The sequence below is a fragment of the Pelecanus crispus genome, chromosome 5, assembly GCF_030463565.1.
Source record: "Pelecanus crispus isolate bPelCri1 chromosome 5, bPelCri1.pri, whole genome shotgun sequence".
In the NCBI taxonomy this organism is placed as follows: Eukaryota; Metazoa; Chordata; class Aves; order Pelecaniformes; family Pelecanidae; genus Pelecanus; species Pelecanus crispus.
This window is the reverse complement of record NC_134647.1, coordinates 56,114,068-56,134,871: the sequence shown is the minus strand read 5'-3', so window position 1 is coordinate 56,134,871 and position 20,804 is coordinate 56,114,068. Positions and strand designations below refer to the sequence as shown.

Below are 20,804 nucleotides of genomic sequence, written 5' to 3'. Positions count from 1 at the left end.
GAAGCTCAAAAACCACATAATGACCAACTTCAAAACAAAAACCAAGAAAAAAATCCTGTTGCTCTCAAAAGGAATCTGTTAATTACAAGAGACTCTCACAGTGAAGAGTCGTTGATTTAACTTGATTTGCAAAATGCTAAAGGAGTCTTATCCACCAAAAGTAATACAAAGCTAAGACACAGGGAGGAGCTGTAAGCTGACCTATGCTAGTAACCCTATAGGAGCAGTACACTGCTACAGCTCTGCTCAGGCTGGAAGGAGCTGATAGTCATAAAGAGCCACCAAGACCTTTAAGCCTTGACAAACCAGAGGAAGGTATATTGTTTGCACTGTTTGCTCAGCTTTAGGATTTAGGGAAACAAGAGTGCAGATCCCTAAGGAGATACCTACTTCCAGAGTGCTCCTCAGTCCAAATACACAGCTGAAAATATTATGCAGATTACTACACATCTTCAGCAGTAGGAGCTGGGATACATGATTTGCCACATGAAAGCTACAAATGAATTCCTGACAAAGACATTAACCATGACTGAAGAACAAAAAACAAGATCAGGAGCATCATTAAGCAGGTGACACAATGATGCACAGCTACTAGTTTTTTGCAGGACTAGTGTCTTACGTAGCAGAGCTTCTGCAGAGACACATGACAGTTGGACAATTGGTTTTAAACCTAGCTTGTTTCTGCATTACAGACACAAGAAGGAAACCCAAACACCTAAATCACTCTGCTCTTTTTGCAGAACCTGTGAATGTAAAAACAAGCAGCTTTCCCTTCACGATGTTAGGGTGGCAGAAATGCCTGTGGTTTGCTAAAAATTTTGCTGTAGATATGCACTCCAATCCCTCATGCACAGGGGGAGCACTCAGATATTAGAGATTTTATTTTGATCACTCTTGAACATTCTCACATGAGCTAGGTTTTCATGGTACCCCTTCCTTTTCATTGTGCATTTGTCAAGAAAGGAACTGCCATAACAGGTAAAGGCAGAAATACTCCAAAAGGAAGGAAGATCAGTACATACTTTCCTACTTTTTCAAAGCAAACAAGCATCACATGCTGCCATCTGCAGTTCAGGGAGCTCCCCAAGAAATCACAGAGCAAAGAGAAGGAATAAAGAGCAAGCCATATGGTGTTTTCCTTTATCACCATTTCCCTGCTCTGATATACCACTTAGGACCAGATCTACCCAGGCAATTTGCCACCTGAATTTATTTCTGCATTGCTCTGGTCCTTTACCTCCCCCCATGTCATCTCTCCCTCTGCGAATCATTGCCCTCACATGAGGGGATACAATTGGTGTGAGTATCAGGCAGGAGTTGTGGGTGAGCAGTCAAAGCACAGATCTGGAACTGGGTCTCAAAGAGCTTTTCCGTGACCTTAGAGAAGTCACTTAGTTTTCCTCATCTCTGCAGTGCTCTGCTTACAAGAAAACTGTGCTCAGAGGCTATATAAGTACCCAAGACCAAGATGAATTCCTCCATAATGTGCAGCCGAGAGAGAGGAAAAACCACCACTCAGATAGCAGATAACACACCACTCAAACACCTCCTCTTTGACAACATCATCTTAAGGCATTTCATTAGAATTAGGCAATTTATAGAGAAAGACCCACACAGTCCTTCCAACTAATCCCCTTCTGCACGCACATTATTTATAAAAGTACGTTCAGCAAGTAAGACCAAGCTGTGGATGAGCCTCAGGGTTCAGCTTTCTTAAAACTATATTCAAGCTGTGCCTCTCCACTTTATGAATCCTGCAGAATTTTCAGTGAATTACATCACCATATTCAAATAAAGGTTATGCATTAGCCTGGCTAAGATGGAAAGGAACTAAATCAAGTACAAGAACAGACACAGATACATTACTTCATGCACTCAGGCAAGAAACACCTGCATAGGTAGTGGTATTATGGGAAACTACTGCTCCAGAAGAACATTTTTTGCTTCATTTGTCAAACAAAAATATATTGCAGCTCCAGACCTCTTTCCCATACTACAAAAATGAACTGCAACTCCAGAAAAGAAACATTTCCTCCAACTATCTAAACGCATATCGCACTGCTACCTGGTGTAGTGGTTAGGTTGTTAGCCAAGTCTACCAGCTCTCAGCCTCTGCAAAGGAAGACCAGCATGAAACCACTAATCATGAATTCATCAGTAAGGTTATGCCCAGAGTACGATTACACAGCTTACTTTGACTCGTACTCCACTGACGAGAGACCCATTGTTCTGACATGTTTAAGGGGCTGGAGTGTATTAATAGCTTCCCACCAAAGTTTACAGTAAGTGTTTTTTACTGTGTGAAGAAAAAACACTTCCAAAACGAGAAACCAAAATAGCCATTTGCAGAATTTTATAACCACTGACTGGCACACTTCAGTGGGGTTTCTGGTTTCTTTTTGCAAGAACGCAATAGTTTCTACATTTAAAAAAAAAAAAACCACAGGGTTTGATGTTTTAATACGTGATTTTTCAAATATTTTATTTTCTGCTAGCTAGGCAATAAAATACATCAGCCATTTAAAAACATGATGCAGAAAGTTTTTCTAAACAATATCACATCACAACCACAATAATGGAATGACTAGTAGCTGTTCTATTCAAAGCAAATTTTAGTCTCCTCTAAAATTCACCTAGACAACAAGATCAGATCAAAGACTGACTAATGAAAACTAGTAACTCGAAACAGAAATACACACTGGGGTGCAACTTCGAAAGTAACTTGTTAAAATGGACTTCCCAGATCAAGCAAAAATTTTCTGGAAAAATCTGTCCTTTTCCATGGGCAAAATCTGTAAGAGCATTCTGTCCTTGCAACACACTGCTTTCTTCTAGCACCTCACAACTGCAAATGGCCCAACATCTGGAACGCAGTCCTTGCAACACAGGTCTCGCTCTACAGAGTAGTGAGAAGAACCACTGTGACCCCAACACCACGTGCAGACTACAGGCCAAAGCTCAGTGTTTCCTTTGGAAAAAACTTTTAGCCTAAAAAAAGAAAGGGTACAAGACCATTTGAGTATGGCTTCTCTTTTCCAGAAAGCTGTTCCTATACACACAGTAACCCTCATACTTCACAGCCTTCCTCTGGGATCTGGCAACTGCTGCTCTCCTTGTTTTAGCTAAGATAATTAAGAGGTTGTACAAAAACAGCAAAAAAAGGAATGCCTGATCCATGGACTAAAGCACTAGACATGGATTAGAGGAATCCATTTCAATTCTTTGTTGTGCTACAGGATCCTGTGCAAACCTGAGAAAGTTATTTAGTCCCTATGCCCAAGGGATTAAATTTATTTAGTATTTCCATGAAATAAATACATGAAAGACCACAAGTGCTCCAGAGCAGGGACAGACAAGAAAGGTGGTAAAATACTGTGTTCGCAGCAGACAACTCATTCACTTGGCCAAGCAAAGGTAATTAGTGTAATCTGAAAAACAGTACACCTATCCAACCTGAGTTTCAGCTTTAATCACCAAGTTGTGACTAAACAAGTTTCTTAAAGATTAGCTCAGCAGTTCTGAGCAGAACCACACATGCCTACCTTGCAATCTACCAGCAGAGGCTGGGCTTGCTCTCTTTAGAGCCAGCAGCCTGCCACATGCACATGGAAATCCCGTCTCCAAATGTTACAAGCAATTAGTATGGGAGCAGCCAGGATTCAAGGAGGCCGCACTTGTGCAGGACCACCTCCACAAAGCTGTAGGACACAGCGAATAAATTGACTTACCATATACAGCAGATTGTGGATGAGCAGAAAAGCAAAAATAGCAGTCCTGTGAGTAACACAGACCCATGCTGATTTCCTGCTGAGCTACCAGCAAAACTATGCTGGTTTTGTTCCACACTCCTTGAGAGATATCACCCACAATGCTTAGCCCTTTTTTAACTCCATTTACAGAGCCATCAGATTCCCAGCTCTTCAGGGGCTTAAACAATGTTGTTTAGGGTTTTTTTTGCTTTCAAGGGCAAAAGTGGATTTTAAGTGGTTTCGGTCTGAGAGAACCTCTATTCATCACAGACAATCCCATTCTCAAAACTTCCTCTGACAAAGAAAGGGCTCTAGATAGACATCTTTCCCAAGAGAAGTCTGGGAAGTAGTATGGTACTTGAAATAACACACATTTAAGTAGTAAATAGTGATTGTCGTTGTGAGAGACCAAACTGCATTCAGTTTCTCTCTGGAGTAGCGGCCCTGTCCATAGAGATATTCATGGTCCCTCTAAAACATTCACACACACTTCACTTTTTGTTTTGTCTAGAACTTCAATCCAAAACACTGCCTTTATGGTTCCTATGCTATAATCCATGGCCCTGACATAGGACTTGATAGAAAATTAACCACAGAAACACACATCATATCTGGAATGGGGAAAGAAGGGATCAAAGGAAAAACAAATCTATTTCTGTAATTATCTCTCCAGATGCTAAGAATGCAAAAGATCATTGCAGAGATTTACCTGCAGTGAAACATCCAAGGGAAGCAAGAGCACCTAGCAGACACAAAAACATTCCAGTTTCCTGGACAAAGCAAGCCAAAGAGGAATAAACCTGCTTGCACACCTGTGATGCAACAGTAAGAGTCAGTGGCATAAACTAAAGTATTCAAAATGGAGTATTTCTGACAGGGAGCAATGAGCCAAAGAAAAGATGCTACAAAACCAGTCCTAGTAATTCCCTGGGACAGACAGAAATCATAGTATCAGCCAGATTGACTAGGTTACCTATGGCATCAGACTCGGTCCACTTGCCTCCGTGGATTTGTTTCAGAAGAGCATAGAGCAGCCTCCAGAAATCCAGGCTCTGCAAAAGAGAGGGGTGGGGGGAGATCAGCAGGCAAAAGATTTGCCACATATTTAGCTTAATTAGGCAATTAAACCCATATCTGAAGATCAGTTGCTACATGGAAGAGCACACCTCCATCCTGCCAACAGTGTCGAATCAGGCAGGTTCAAGTATTAGCTGTCTTATGAATGCCACCTACAGCAAGGTGCACTCAAAAAGAGAAGGGCTACTGTACAGCAAGACCCAGCACTTCTACTCTGAGGCACAGGCATACAGTAGCACGGCTTCCAAAGTATCTGCTCTGATATAACCACATATGGCACAACTCGCCCATAGTCAAACAAGCACCTGAAGACACTCAAAAGACCTGACCGTGATAATATTAAAAACTCACAAACAAGAGGCAGCACACAATGAGTTGGAACTGGAAATCATCTCTTGGCCACACAAGGACAGCAAGCTGACAAACTGAAACAGTGATTGGTACAGTTGGAATTTCAGTCAACACTTGTAAAATGCTTAAAATAGCTAACTGAGCAAGCGGAGCACCCTGTGTGCGAGACGGAGGCCTCGCAAGCATCGCCCTGTAAAGCCCCAAAGCAGGAGGCACCAAGCCGGTGCACAGTAAAGTGAAGCAAACCTCAGGTGACGCCAGAAAAGGTGTTGCAGGCCATGGTGATATATAGAGCTTTAAGTTAAAACAACAAGGAAACAAAGCCCTTCCAAGAGCAGCGAGTTTGCAGAGAGTGACACAACGCCGTGCCGGCCGGGGCCCACACAGAAGTCTCCCCAGCCAGGCCCTGGCCCCACACAGCCGTCTCCCCCCTCCACGCGGGGCCTGGCCCCCACGGGGATCCCTGCCCGCCCACAGAGACGTGTCCCCACCCGGGGCCCGCCCCGAGCGGCTCTCCCCGTCCCTGTGCCCCCAGGAGGGCGCGGAGGAAGGCGGGGGGGAGGGGGGGGGAGATGTCATTAGGCAACAGCGGGGGCCGCCGGCGAAGGGTGCCCCGGGGCGGCCCGCGCTCACCGCCTGCGGCCGGTCGAACCTGGCGCGGCGGAGGGTGTCGGGGGCGGGCCGGAGGCGGGGCGGCAGGGCCCGGCACAACGCCCCGACGGCGCCCGGCAGCGCCCGGCCCCGCCGCTCCGGCTCCTGCCGCTCCGGCTGCCGCCGCCGCCGCCGCATCGCGCCCCGCCGCCACCGCTGCCGCTTCCCGCCCTCTGCCGGCGCGCGGCGGGCGCATGCGCAGGTCGGCAGAGCGCGGCCCCCTCCCCTCCCCCCCCACCCCGCTTCCGCTGAGGCCGCCCGCTGCGGCGCCCCCTGGCCGCTGGGAGGGAGCACTGCGCCGCCGGGCCCTGCGCCGCGTGGGGGCGACAGGCGTGGGCCGCGCCCCGGGGAGGGGTGCGCTGCGGCCGGCTGGGCGCCCCCAGGCCTTTCTCCCTGGCTTCTTACAGCTCACTGGTCTTCCCAGTATTTATCCTCCCTGTGCTCATGCCTTAGGGCAGAGAATTCGCTCCCCGCCTCCCCTGGGAAGTGACCCGAGTGGGAAGCGCCCAGGGGACGCCACGCGTGCAGGCTCGCCTCTTGCCACCCGTGTGAGGCGAGGCAGGCTCGCCCTGAGCCACGGCCACGTCTCCCGCCCAGCCGAAAAGCCCAGAGCAAGCCCTGCAAGCTTTCCCCACCCTTCCTGGCTGACAGAGTTTTCACAAAACCCCAGCTTCGGCTTTTCTAAAAATACAACTCTGCTGCTGTCAGACCAAGAAACCGTTTCTCGGCCGATGGGAGAGCGCACGGTTTTGGCAGCAGGGGCTCGGCCCCAATCCCCAGCTTCCCCCCTTCCTCTCAGTTCAATGGGGTGTGATGCAGGCAGCTCGGGTCCGCCGGCGCATAAGCTCTTAATCGAAGCAATCCCAGGGATTAATCCCTGCTGGGGCAGCGGGGGAGAAGCGGTTCAGCCGTTTGGGAGATACCCTGAGTCACTGAGATGAAAAGTCCACCTCTTGGCTGGGGTTGACATGGCCAAAACCTGGCCCTGAGACGGATTCCCGCTGCGGGCCTTGCAGAGGGACCGCAGCCGGTGTGTGCCAGGGACACCGGTCTGCTCCACCAGCACAGCGGGGATCCTGCCTCTGCCTATACAAAAGACCTGCTCGAAACCCCCACTGATGGTTTCTTGGCCATTAACCCACTTCATAACCCATTTAATGTGCTATCTATGGATCTAGCATGACGCTTTTCCTTTTTTTTTTTTCCAATAGCTGAACACCATGAAATAACATGTGAAATTCCTTCCAGCTACGGAATGGCCTCTTGCAGCCCAAACGGCTGCTCACAATGAGGAGAGAAATCACATTGGTCCGACGAGACCTTCAGCAAAAGCCCGTTTGCTAACGTGAACTGTGTTTGCACTCTTTCCCTCTGGTTGCTGCCTCTCCTGCCTCCCACCGCTGTGCCGGGGAGCGCGGCCCTTTCCGACACCGAGCATTTCATTAATGCTCTCCCAGTCCCGCAGATCCTGGCTGCTGCTCCAGCCGGCCCTGAAAGGACCCCTGGGTGTGAGTTATCCAGACTTAAGGATTTATAAAATATCTTCTCTAGCAGCTGTTGTCTCACATCCTCCTTCTTTCCTAATGGCCTGGAAAGCATTTTCCTTATCCCTCGTCCAGCTCTAGCTCAGCAATCTCTATCCGCTTCTTCGCTCTCCTTCCTAACAGGTTTGGCATCTCCATATGGTTCCTTCCCTTTGGTTCCCAACAGCCCATAAAGTCCTTTTCTATCACCCAGAGCCTTATCGGACCCGGATAATCCTCTGCTGTCTTTGGCATCCTTCTTGGCTTTCCATACCTTGCTGCTATCGGGCGCTGTCTGGTCCCTCCGTGACACATCGCTTGTCTGTTTTCCCATTCCCGCTGCAGTCTCCAGGCAGGAGGACCTTCAGCTGGAGTCAATTTCCTGTGTTTTCTTGACCACTCCATAAACCCTGCTCAAAGCCATCCCTGTCCCCACACACATTCCTCTGTCTAGGCCTTTCCTCCCCGGGGCAGCTGCCTGCTTTGCTGCTGCCGAGACAAGGGCTCTCCTGCAGCACCCAGTGCATGCACCGGTGGGTGGTCCTGCCCATCACCCCCTCTCTGGGCTCTGCAGCCAACGCACCAGTCCCCCGGCCAGCGAGCACCATCACCCAACACGGGAGCAGCAGCTGAGATGCACTCCATCCCGGCACGCCGAGAGCCCCCGTGCCGCCTTTCCATCCCACTGGCCGGACCAGCCCCGCGGCTCCCCGGAGCCAGGCTGGCCGCCCTCCCAGCTGGCGTCCCCCGGTCCCAGCCCCTGCGGCTCCCCCGGCACGCAGCCCCGTGGGTGCGGCTGACACAAGCCGCCTGGCGCTGCAGAGGGTTGGCACCTGGCCACGGGCGAGTCGGACGCCGGGCGGCAAATCCCAGCCTCTCCAGCGCGGGCATGGCGCGGCGGGGGCTCAGTCCTGGCACGCGAGGCCCCATTTATCTGCTCTGCCGGCTGCTTGGGCGGTTTTCCCAGGGTGGGAGAAGCCAATGGGAACGTGATGGTTTCCTGCTGCAGAGATGGACTTTGTGCTGTGGACAGACGAAGGAGGTGATGGTGTGACAGCCCCCGGCATGCTGTCCCAGCAGGGACGGCGATGCCACCCCACTGGTAGCAGAACCCCTGCCCCGCTGCATCCAGGCCACCCTCACCTGTGCCGAGCCCCAGCCCCTTGGCGACTGACAGATGCGAACGAGCAATGACTGGCTGAAGTCAGCACACCACTCTGATGTCACCGTGTGCACCTGTAAGGTCACAGGAGACCGGTGGAAGCCTCCAGGATCCTCTGTATGGCAGGGGTAAGCAGGATGGAGCTGGCTCATCGGCTCGACCTGCCCAGCCGCTCCCCCGGGCCCCCCGGCTCTGCCCTGGCACCGAGGCCGTTTCGGGAGGAGCTGAGCTGAGGGTTGCCCCAGCAGCAAGTGCAGCGGTGGGGACCGCAATGGGAAGGGAAAGTCGGGGCATGTACTGAGGGGCCAGGGATGCTCCTCCTGGGGAGAGGTCACCGGGCTTCACCCTCTCTCGGTTCCCGGGCTTCACATGATGCTGTGCAGCCACGCAGCCGGCCGTTTTCGGCATGATGTGTCAGCGGGGGTCATTTCCGCCCTGGGTGACTCAGCCAGGGCTGAGGGCGCCTGTTTGCACCCGCACCATGGCAACCCACCGCCACAGACAGCCCAGCCCCACTGTTTGCGGCTGTTGCCAGAGATGACGGCCGCGTCCCATTGCCTCATGCAGATTGCATGCGATAACGGCGATCTCCGCTCACTCCGGCAGCAGCACGGCTTCCTGATGTCACCTCGGCCCAGCTGTGCCAAGGGGAAGGTGTGAGCGCTCCTCCTGGGAAAACAACCCCTTTGCTCTTTTATTTTCATATTTTTTTTTTTAATGCTTTTATCCCCGTGAAAGCGCGGGCAGGAGCCAGCCTGTCTCCCGGCCAGGCCCCCAGGCCATGCATCAGTGCTTCCCACGCTCCACCGCCAGCTCAGGGCAGCCGGAGCTCCTCGCTCCTCTCCTCGCCTCTCCTCTCTCCTCCCCGCAGACATCAGAGCGGAGCGCAGCTGCTCTCCCTGTCCGTGCGAGGGAGGCTTTGGGTGGCCGTAGCATTTCGTACCCTGAGCAGATCAGGCAGGTTGCACCGCTTCCTATTGCAAATGTCTCCAGCTCCTTCCCAACGCCCTCCCAGCTCTTTTATACACGCACTCTCTCCCCTCACTGGGATGCTGGGTTAACCCGAGTGGGAAAAGGCAGCAGTGGGAACATCACGCCAGCAGGAAGGAGCAGAGCAGCCCAGGGGCTGTGAATGCAGAGCACCTGAGCATCGGCTCAGCCCTGCACCGCCTGGGGAAGGGGCAGGGAGCGCAGCTCCCACCGGGCACGGGGCAGCCCCAGCATCTGCTGACAATGACCCGTCGTGGGCTCGTGTCTCCGTCAGCCGAGCAGCCCTCCCTGGCTGGGGAGAGGATGATGCCTTCCGGACCGGACACCCTGGGCTCTCTGCTGTTGTAGTCCAGCCATCAGCAGGCTCAGAGCAGCCACGTCAGGTCGCAAATAGGCATCTCCTTGCCAGAGAGCAATGAGCTGCCTCCTGGCACCGTCCTCGCTGGTGAGTGCAAGGGGTGCTGATATCGCTGGGATGGCCAGTGCACGTTTAGCACGCTGAGTCGCATCACGTAACAGTTACAGATCCCTGGGTCCCAGAGAGGGACCGTAATGGCTACACAAATACTCTAGTGCAGGTTTTCTTGGACACAGTGAATTAGCCTGCAACAGGCCCGTGTGTGGGCTGTAGCGCCAAAATTCAAGGTCAGGTCCCGGCAGTTGGATGCTTACTATAGGCGTTGGCGTTTCAGGCCCTCTAATGCAGGGTCTGTACTTTCAGTATGATAAGTGAATTGGGAAGGATTAGAAAAGAATTATCTGAGATCTCGCAATTCTCTGTTCTCGGGAGTTTCACCCTTTCCTTTTTACTTAAATAGCCAAGTTGACATTCCTCTGCGTGGAGGGAAACTTCCCCTGCCCTCTTCTCCCCTGGGCCTTTAACCCAAGACTCACAAAATAAAGACAGAGGCTTTGGTGTGAAGCTCTTATACCTCCCCCCTTGGAAACTGAAGTAAAATGCAGCTCTAGCACCTGATGCCAACTTTTCTTCCCGGGCTCCTTGCTGGGGAAAGCCACCCAGGACCTGGCAAATGTCCCCAGGGCTCTTCGCACCCAGCTCCTCTCTCACACTGGATCATCAGCACCGGGGTCCGGGTGATGATGGAACAGCCCATCCCCTCCTCTCCTTGCTCCCTGATTAGCCCTCAGTCTCCAGTACCATGATTCACGGTCTCCTCCACTTCTCATTACGCCCCTGGCCGTCTCCCTTATCCAGAGCCCCTCTGCCTTCAGTATCTTCAGCTGCTTCAGTACTTGCTGGGGATGTTGTTCCCCATCAGGAACGAGGTTTGCCACCTCTGCAAAGCTGTTTCTGCTCATGGGATGGGGCTTCCCCAGCCCGCTGCTTCACAGAGCTGAGACGGGAAGTCCCAGCTTGCTGCATGAGCTTGCAGAGCTCCTGCTGCCCAATATCAGCTGCACGGTGCCTCTTACCATTGCCCAGATAAGAAGGCAGATTTCTGAGGTGTTAGGAGATCAGCAGACACTTTCTTGCCTGCTCTTCCACAAGATATCAGAGCTTTTTGAACTTAACACAAACAGGCCTTAAAAATACCCAAAGTAGTGGTGAGCTGGGTACCACCCAGTTACAGACTGGCTTCATCCCCATGAGCCCCATGCAGCAAAGAGCAGGAACCCCTGTAGCCGCAGCCCCCATGCCACACTCCCCCAGCCCTGCCTGCGCCCTGCCTGTCCCTGAAGGGAACACAGCTTTATTTGCAGAAACACACCATCAGGGAAACAAACCGCTCGCCCCACAGCAGGTGCCTGGCCCCATCCCTGCCACAAGGGCTGCCGTGGCCCCGAGGCACCGGAGCCTGCACGGATGAGACACAAAATCAACACAAGGGAAGTGACGAAGGTGTCACATCAGTGTCCCCATCAGAGCTGGCAGGGGAGGCTTGGTGGCCCTGCTGGCGTCTCAGCAGGGCAGCGTTGAGCCAGACCCCCCGGCTCCCCAACACGTGTTAGCCCAGAGGTGAGCTGCAGCCCATTCCTGTGGCCACACTGGCAGGACACAGTCCTGTCCCTGGGCTGCTGCTTTCGCTAAGGACAGCCCTAGGGAAGCAATGCTGAGGGCAGCACCCTGCTGTAAGGCTTGCAGCCTGAACCGTCCCCCTTGCCAGCTGTGGGCTCGGGGACACATCTGTCCCCTGCTTTGGATTAAGGTCTGTCCCATCTGCACTGTGAGGAAAATGCAGGGCCAGGCAACCCACACTGGCCCCTCCTGCCTGCAGTCTGCCTTCACTGGGGGCTGAAGCAACACCCCCATCTCTTATAGATCAGCCAAATGACCCCCCAACCCCCATTCTGCTCCCCTCTCCTTTTTTCTTCTGTACAGAAAGCCGCAGAGCTGGGGCGGGGAACAGCAGTAGTTAAGTTTCTGAACCCGTCCTATTTCCTGTCCTTTGCCAAAACCTCTTCTGCTTCCCTACCCAGGGTGGTGGAGCTCACCCACACCCAGCTGTCAGAGGAAGGGATGACCTTTGCTTTTTTGTCACAGTGATGAAGTGTTTATAGCAACCAAGGCTCAGCAATCCACAAACTTCACTGATCTCAGCCCAAGCTTCTGAAATAATGGCAGAAGAAGCACAGCCCCTTCCTCTGGGGTCCGCAATGGTGGTGTTTCAGGTCACTGAAGCAGGGACCTCTGTGTTGGGCATCACCATGCTGGAAATCATCTGACACCTTTTGCTGTCCCAGACGGGCACCTTGGGGCTGGGGCTGTGCCCTGACCTCACCTGCCATGGCAGCGATATCCCTGTGGTGACCAGGTGGGACATGGGGATTGCCAGCCACCTCCTGAGGGTCTCCTCCTCTGTCTTGAGCAGTGGGAGCCACTGGCAGTGCACACTGAGCCAGCATCCCTCAGCTGCTCCCTGCAAAAAGCTGGGATTTGCCCTGAGCATCCAGCTCTCACCATCTCCCCTGTTGCAGGAGCAGCACAGCCAGGACACCGCTGCACTGGGAGGGAAGGAACCATGCCTGCCCATCCCCAGCTCCCGCCGGGGCTCAGAGCCAAGAGCATTGCAGATGAGCTGCGCTGGAAGCCACACTGTCTGCACAGCTCACGCTCCAGGCCACGGAGAAAAAGATTGTCTGCTGACAGCCCACCTCCCCAGTACGCCAGCTGCTGCTGAGCCTCACTGCACATCGGAGGGGAGTGCCTGGCTTGGGCGCGGGTTTCCTATCCAAATGTGATATAGCTGTTTCTGCTTCCTCTCCAAAGACTGAAGCGAGTTTTAAAAAAACAATTTGTCATGTATTTTCTTTGCCCAAGGCTCCTTGTGGATGTGACCCGCTCCTGAACTGCCCAACCTCACGGCATCAAGGCTGGAGCAGGCAGAAAGCGTGACTTATACAAGCACAGCCCTCCGAGGGGAGTATCCTGGCAGCAAGTCCTGGGGCTAAATGCCATCTCAGTGCAAGTGCCTGTTGCAGGGCAGGCAGAGAAATAGGACAGACTGAAGGAGCTTTTTGCACTGGGAGTTGATACCCAAGGGCTTATTCCCAGAGCCTGCTGGAGGGACCCCCAGTTTTTGCCCCCCCCCCCCCCCCCCGCCTCCAGGGAGGCAGCTGCAGGATTGGGTTTAGCTTCTTTGCAGGTTTCTGAGGCTGCACAGACCTTGCACAGTTCCTACAACCCTCCATGCACCCAGGGCAGGGAGAGCCATCCCCAGCCACCACCTCTACACTGCAAATTGGTGGCAGGGACCGAAGCAAGCGGCAGCACACTGCCTCCTGCCCCAGCTGCGCCCCTGCCCACAGAAAGGGCTTTCAGCTGAAGGGCTGGATCACCCCAGCCTCTCCCCGAGCAGCGCTTGCTTTTCCATATCTCTTGCTGGTTCCCTGCTCATCCCTTCTAGCCTGGCCCCTTGCACCTGGAATTAGCTGTTCCTAAAAAGTTTTGGTGCTGGACCCTGTTGGGAAAAACCAGGAGCCCAAGTCACGGGTCCCTTTCCCAGATGGACACACTTATGCGAGCCCAGAGGATGACAAGGCTTGTGTTTCCCATTATTTTTAATGCTGAGGGTAAACACTATCTCACTGGCATGCTCAAGGCTGCTGAGATTATATCACTAGTTTGCTTTGAAGCCCGGTTTGCAGAGGAAAGCCACGTCCCCAGCGCCCCAGGGGTGGGCTGGGTGCCAGCGGAGGTGCAGAGCAGGACCGTGTCTTGCTGGCTGGGAGCTGTGGGTGCTGGCACCCCCGGGGTGGGGGGTGGGGGTTGCTGGCGAGGGCAGTGGTGGGAGCGGGAGGGCAGGGGGCCCTATGAGACCTGGCTGGCTGGGAGGCGTGGTGGGGGCCGCACAGCAACAGCCGGGGCTTGCCTTTGACGCAGACGCCTGCATTCGTTGTGCTACCTGGGTGGGAGGCAAGGCAGCGCTGGCTGGTTGTCCTGGTTTCAGCTGGGGTAGAGTTAATTTTCTTCCTAGTAGCAGGCATAGTGCTGCGTTTTGGATTTAGTAGGAGAATAATGCTGATAACATGCTGATGTTTTTAGTTGTTGCTGAGTACTGCTTATGCTAGTCAGGGACTTTTCAGCTTCCCATGCTCTGCCAGGTGCACAAGAAACTGGGAGGGGGCACAGCCAGGATAGTTGATCCAAACTGACCAAAGGGCTATTCCATACCACATGACGTCATGCTCAGTATATAAACTGGGGGGGGGTTGGCCAGGGAGCAGAGATCACTGCTCGGGAACTGTCTGGGTATCGGTCGGCGGGTGGTGATCAATTGCACTGTGCATCACTTGCTTTGTATATTATTATTGTTATTATCATTATTATATTGTTATTATTATCATTACTATTTTACTTTATTTCAATTATTAAACTGTTCTTATCTCAACCCAGGAGTGTTTCTCACTCTTACTCCTCCGATTCTCTCCCCCATCCCATCGGGGTAGGGGGAGTGAGCGAGCGGCTGCGTGGTGCTTAGTTGCTGGCTGGGGCTAAATCACGACACTGGTCAAGTTTGACCCGCTGGAGCATGCCTAGTGGGTGCAGAGCCTTTTGGCATCAAGCACCTGGGAAGTTTAAAGATGCTTATCAGGTCGGGCTGCTTTTGATGCCGAAGATTTTGACCTAACGCAGGTACCTCTGGCCCCTGAGGGTTTGGGCATGACAGTAAGATGCAGAGCAGTCTCTAAGGAAACGCATGCATACATAAACCATAGACAAAAATATCCCAGTGTGTTGTGAAGCATCTCTGCATATGTAAATTGTGTGGTTCAGGTTAGGGAAAGACACGGTTAAGAAGCCATTTTAGAAACATCCCTCAAGATGACATCTTTTACTTCTGACAGTGCTGTTCTTCCAGCAGGGCAAAGAGGTTGAAAGACGAAAGAGCAAAGTGCTTGTGAGCCAGCTCTCGCTTTGTCATACTGCACCTTGGCTTTCCCTGTGGAGGGAGGCCGGCTCTGCCTCACAGGTAACCTCCCGCCTTATTTGGCCTTTTCGTATGGCTGCTCAGAGCGAAAGCAGCAAACACCAGGTCTGCCTGACGTGATAGTTAACCGCCTGCCGGCAAGACACCCCCCTGCCCCAACCCAGGTCTGCAAAGTGCTGTCTCAGATCCAGGAGCAAAGAGCTGGGGGCTGCCCGCGGGCATGGGACCCCGCTGCCAGGGGCCAGGACAAGGCCAGGAGGCTGCTGAGTGCCACAGAGACCGTGGGTCAGCAGCCTCAGAGCCTTGTCCAGCAGCACTGCGTGCCTCTGCTTTAACCCTGCGACAGCCGCAGGCAACAAGAGGTAGGCTCACGGCAGGAGCCACCATGCTCTAGGCTTCTGCAAATGTCACGACACAGACCCAGTGAGGCCGTGGGTGGGGCAGGACCTTCCCCCCGAGCCCAGGGAGACCCCGATCCCAGACGAGCACCGGCACGACACCCACCACCCCCTCCCTTTGGGCACGCTCAGCCCCAGTGCCCGCAGCAGCCGGGGTCTGCTCTCACCCCCCAGAGCTCAGGCAGCCCCTGGTGTGGGCAGCCAAGGGCAGGACCCCACGCACACCAGGAGCAAAAGCCCATGGAACCATCACACAGTGTGGGGCTCGATCCAGAGGCCACATGGGGTCCTTAAGCAAGCGGCAAGCGCTTTGCGAGTCCCATGGGACCCCCGTTACAGAGAGGACAGCTGCTACACGGGGGAAGCATTTTTTGGTCTGGGTTTATTAAAGACTGAGAATACAACTGAGGGCCCAGCCATGAGAGCTGGGTGCTAGAAGCAGGGCTGGGTTTTGGCTGAAAGGGTGTGGTCTCCTCTCCAGGCAGCCTTCAGCAATACCGGCCAAATTTCCTATCCGGCAGGGCGTCCCAACGCCCCCACCCCGGCAGCACTCCATCTGGAGCGGAGCCCCTCTCCGCACCAGCCCCAGCCTTCGTTACTTATTGCTTTTAATGTGCTAGTCTAATACAGAGTGAATTAAAAACAAAAATGCATGTCTGTCGCGGTGTGTTTGTGCTGTCTTCGGGCTGTGCTGGGAACCCTGGCCGTCAGACCTGGAGAGGGATGGAAGAGAGGGGCGGGTGAAGCCAGACTGGGCTGGGAGCAGAGACATCCCAGGGACAACGGTGCTCCAGGAGAGACCCTGTCTTTGCTGACAGGCCACAAAGCAAAAGCCTTTCGTGTCCGCTGCCAGAGCTAAGCGGGTGCTGACGGTCACTTGGGGCTGGCGGAGAGGAGGAGCTGGCACCCAGCAGGTTGCTCCCGAGCACCGGCGCAAGGGCTGGGAGTCACGGCCAGCCTGGAGAGACGCGGCGGCGCGCCTGCCTTCCCCGCTTGCCTGGGGGGGGGCCAGCCCCAGCCAGCCCACCCAGCCGGAGGCAGGAGGGGAGCTCCGAGGGGAGGCACCAACCTGAGGTTTACTTGAACGTGTGGCTCTCGGCTCCTCCCCGGCCGAACCCTGGAAGAGAGCCAGAGCAGGGTCAGCCTCGCCGCCGGACGGCGAGCGCACCGAGGGATGCGCCTCGCCCAGAGACGGGAGCCCTGAGCCCCCTTCCCCTCCCTCCCACAACCCCAGCCACGGCGACCCTACCTTTGGGCCCGAACAAGGCAGCATAGCAGGGGTGGTTGCAGTACGGCTTGCCGTCGTGCTGCAGGGAGAGAGAAAAAGCATCAGCCCTGACCACCTGTCAGCGCCATCTCTGCCCAACCCTCCCCTCCTGCAGCCCCTAGGAACCTCCTGGGCAGCAAACCTCACCTCTGCATGGCCTCCAGACGTCAGGGTCTTGTTACACTTCTCGCATCTCAAGCAAGGCCGGTGCCAGTCCTTCCCCAGAGAAGTCACCTTCTCGGCTGCCACGGAAAGGAGATGGGTTAGTTGAGGCACTGATCGGTTTTGGCAGGCTGGCCTCCCTGCCACCAACCCTAGGGAGGACATTTTTGGGGCATTTTCTCAAGTCCATTTGTCCAGGACAGAGGGCACCGTGTTTCAAACCCACGTGCTCGGCTGTGCACACACATCGCCGTGCACATCCAGGCACCCGGATCCAAAAACGCAGTGCCGTACCCAGGGTGAATGCTGCCGCATCCATGTGGACAGACCAACTCCCATCCATCTTCCAAAGATTTGGGGACCTCCCACCTTCCAACATCAGCCTGCAAGGGGATGAATTTCTCCCCAGCCAGCTGGAGTCCAAGCGATCACTAGAGTTGGCAGGGGCAAAGGAGGGATGCTGGCGAGGACCAGGAAGGCAAAGCCATCGCTGTGCCCTGCCCCGACACAAACCAGTCCCCTCCAGCCGCTGGCGCTCCGGCCACAGCTCTGATTTCGCACACACTATGGCAAACCAGAGCGGGGCTGGAGCTTGGCCGGGGCTGAGGCGGCTGCAGGGGGGACAACGTGCTGTTTGCTGGGGCCAGGATGTGTTTATGGAGAGAGCGGGGAACACGGGTGGCTTTTCATTGTGGCACAGCGGGGGAGGAGGGTATTTTCTGCAGACGCATGTGCTTATGCTATTGGCAGCTGCACTCCTGGGGATTTATTAAGTGATAAAGCAGAGCTTTACACAGGAACCCCATCAGAGCCAGGTCCAATCACTCTCCCCATGCCTGCAAAAGGAGGTCAAGCAATGGGACCCAGCCGCTGCTGGCAGCACATGCCCCCGGGGGGCCCTCAGCAGCATGACCTCTTCTTTGGAGTCCAAACAGGCCCACAACAGCTTACACAAGGAGCAAGCCAAGGAGCAAGCCGGCGGCTGCAGAGGTGGGAGCGGGGGCAGTGCCCAAATGTCACAAGGCAGCCCTGCTGCCATCCCCCAGCGGCACAAAGAGCCGCCTGTGCCTGCAGCCCGGCGGGGGCCGCAGTGTCCTCCCTCTGGCAGCCCCAGGAGCCCGAGCCTGGCCCGCGGCGGGGCCCTCCCATCACAAGGTTTCTTGATAGAGTTCAGCCTCCCCTCCTCTCGCACAAGCATTTGCACCAACCCCCGGGGGCAGGAGCTCTGCCAAGGCTCGCTGCAGCGGGGCCCCCCCCCTGGCTCTTGGCCATACTGGCAAGATTCCCCTGGAAAGCTGGTGGTGGCCCTGCAAACCCCATCCCCAGTCCTCTCGGCATCGTCTCCCCTCATCCCTCTTCTCTACAGACACGATTTGTCCAAAAGCAGCCCAAGGCACACCTGAGCAGGACTGCCAGGATCCAAAAGCCATGGGGTGCCCCGGGGCAGGGCTTGCTCTCCCTCCTCTGCCAGCACTCCTTAGGCACAGAAATCAGGCAGTGAGCTGGGTCCTCCAGCCACTTTTGAACCCTCGTCAGCCTCTGCATCAATACAGATTGTTTCGTAAGAGCAGCCTGATAAGTGTGGGGCCAAACCCCTCCTTGGAAAAACGGCCCCATCCTGGTGCCTCCATGGCCACACCTGTGGGCACGGCAAACCAAGCTCGCCCAGACTGGGATTGAAGCAGATCCACAGGGACACGGGAAAGGCAGACACTGACACCAGCACCTTGGTAGCTCCTGTCATCAAGCCACGTGGGTAAATGAGGTGCTCCAGGACCCTTGGTCACGCAAGGGAGCCATGAACTGTACCCTGCTGCACCCTTCAAAGCCTGGCTGCAAGTGGTGAGTTGCAGTTTAGGCAGAGGTGTTCCCCAACCACAGGGGCCACGTCCCCAGCAGCCCTCCAGGCATCGCCCACGCCAGCCCCAGCACAACAACCAGGGTGGGCATCACTAACGGGCACGGCTGTTTGGCAGGGAGAGCAGCCCTTGTATTTGAGCCTCCAAATTCTTTGGCACAGCAGAAGTGGAAGATGGGGCACATGCACAAACAGAACAGAAATAAGAGAGCAGAGAGTGGAAGTCAGGGACAGCACTTGGATCGCAGATCCCTCATCTCTAGTAAATTAAAAAGCGAGGGGCACGTACAAGCTGCTCCCAGCAAACCCCCTCAAGTTTAGCTAAACCAGGGAAGAGGGGAGGTTTGGCAGATGGGGCCTGCCTGTTCCAGCAGCTGCTGCCGGCAGGGCGAGAGGCTCAAACACCCCAAATATCCAACCACAGCACCAGAAGGGGCAGGAGCCTGGAGCTTCGGGGCCCTTGTTCGGACCGAGGATGTCTGCCTGAAGCCCAGCAGCAGATGGAAGCCCAACAAGGCTCGTGGCTTAAAAACAACGCCCCAGGGCTGTCATCTCGCTATGATAAACCACACAGGACAACACGTGGGCAATCCACTGACCCAGGAGTGTGCCCGAGGGCAGGATTTGCCCTTGGGAAGGAGGTGGCTCACCAGCCCAGGCTTTCAGAGCAGGGGGCTGCACCGGCCAGGCCTTTGGGCTCCAAATGAGCAGTCTTCAGGGCTGGCCCAGCTGCCAGCGATGCTGGGAAGGAAACAGGGCTGAGCCCCCATGCTGTGCAGCGGCCCCGTCTGCAGGCTGGGGGTACCCACTGCACCCCACACTGTCCAGCCAGACATCTTCTTCTTGGGCGGATTTACAGAGCCACCCACCCGGGGAACCCCGGGGACCCACAGCGGCAGGGGTGCACAACTTTGGGGCACCCCAAGAATTTGCAGTGCTGGGGCACCCAGCATCGGGGCACCCAGGACCCGTGGTGCTGGGGTTGCACAGAGACCTGTAAGCACCAGGGTACCCCGGGGACCCCAGCATCGGGGTATGCAGCACCGGGACACCCCGGGGACCCGCAGCACCAGGGTGCCCTGGGACCCGAAGCCCGGCGGGGTGCAGCATTGGGACACCCCGGCTTCAGCAGCCTGACAGCCCTGCGGTCCCCGCGGGGTGGAGGCGGCCGGGGAGGGAGCGGGAAGCCCTTACCGAAGTAGACCTCCTTCTGGCAGCGGGGGCACTTGGGCATGATGTCGGCTTGGCTCGGCACGGCGCGGCTCGGCTCGGCTGGGCTCGGGGCGCCGCTCGCACCGGCTGTGGGATGCTCCGTGCCGGCCCCGCCGGAGTCACTGCCCGGCCGCCCCGCCCAGATGTGCGGCCCCGCCCACAGCTGGAGGCAGCCGCCCGGGGCACAGCCCTGCAGGGGCTCCCAGGGCGGGGCCCTGCACCCCTTGCATCCTGCACTCCTTGTAGCCTTATACCCCCTGCACCCTTCGCCCCCTGCGATCCCTGCACCCCTTTCAGCTGTTGCACGCCCATGCCCTTTGCATCCTGCAGCCCTACACCAGTTGCACCCTTGCACCCCTACATCCACCGCGCCCCACACCTCCTGCATACCCCACATTCTGCAGCCCTGCCTCCTCTGCACCCCGAGTCGCTGCACCCTGGCTCCCTGCCTGCTCCCTGCCCACGCTTGTGCTGTGCGGGTGGCGGAGAGCCCCGCTCTGAGTGGGGCTGGAGGTGTGACTGGCATCTGTCAATTAACCACGCTCCCAGATGCAGATTCACAGGGCACTGACCACCAGGACTCACCCCCTCCGCGCACAGATCTGTTTCTCCCAAGGGAGTGTAAAAGTAGACCCTCGGGCAGCATCTCCTGCCCGTGGGGAAGTTTGGGGTACGAGATGAAGCAGGAGGGAACTCTAGGGCTGTAATCCCCCTCTTGCAGAACCTCAGGAATGGCGTGGGTGCGGGACATGGCTCCACTCACGGTGGAGAGCCAGCCCATCTGCAGCCACTGACTGTTGTCATTTTATTAGGAAAGAGGACTTGCCGTTCCTTTGTGCTTGGCTGTGAAGGAAATGAAAAGCCTATCCAAAGGTCTGTTTTGTATGAAACAATCCTCCCCAGGGCACGTTGCTGTGCTGCAAAGGTCATGAGGGCTTGTGAAACCCAGCGCCAGGACGCCTAGTGTCTGCCTCCCGAAATGCAGGGCACCCCTCGCCCTCCCATCGGCACAAA

The 20,804-nt window shown here is 55.5% G+C and overlaps 2 protein-coding genes across 2 annotated transcripts in view; both read right to left on the bottom strand.

Moving 5' to 3' along the window:
- TEDC1 (tubulin epsilon and delta complex 1) overlaps positions 1 to 5,966 on the bottom strand; it is a 77,024-nt gene extending 71,058 nt beyond the window's left edge. The window contains exons 1-2 of the mRNA XM_075711047.1: positions 5,811 to 5,966; positions 4,723 to 4,801 (exon numbers count right to left, since the gene is read on the bottom strand). Coding sequence (XP_075567162.1) covers positions 4,723 to 4,801; positions 5,811 to 5,966 — 235 coding nt within the window. The remainder of the gene's footprint in view (positions 1 to 4,722; positions 4,802 to 5,810) is intronic.
- A 9,690-nt stretch (positions 5,967 to 15,656) lies between these two features.
- LOC104030633 (cysteine-rich protein 1) lies at positions 15,657 to 19,855 on the bottom strand. Its single transcript, XM_075710605.1, has 5 exons — positions 19,773 to 19,855; positions 16,706 to 16,800; positions 16,541 to 16,598; positions 16,361 to 16,408; positions 15,657 to 16,004 (listed from the first exon to the last, which is right to left on the bottom strand). The coding sequence occupies exons 1-4, from the start codon at positions 19,810 to 19,812 to the stop codon at positions 16,368 to 16,370; spliced, it is 234 nt and encodes a 77-aa protein (XP_075566720.1). The 5' UTR covers positions 19,813 to 19,855; the 3' UTR covers positions 15,657 to 16,004; positions 16,361 to 16,367.
- Positions 19,856 to 20,804: the final 949 nt, after the last annotated feature.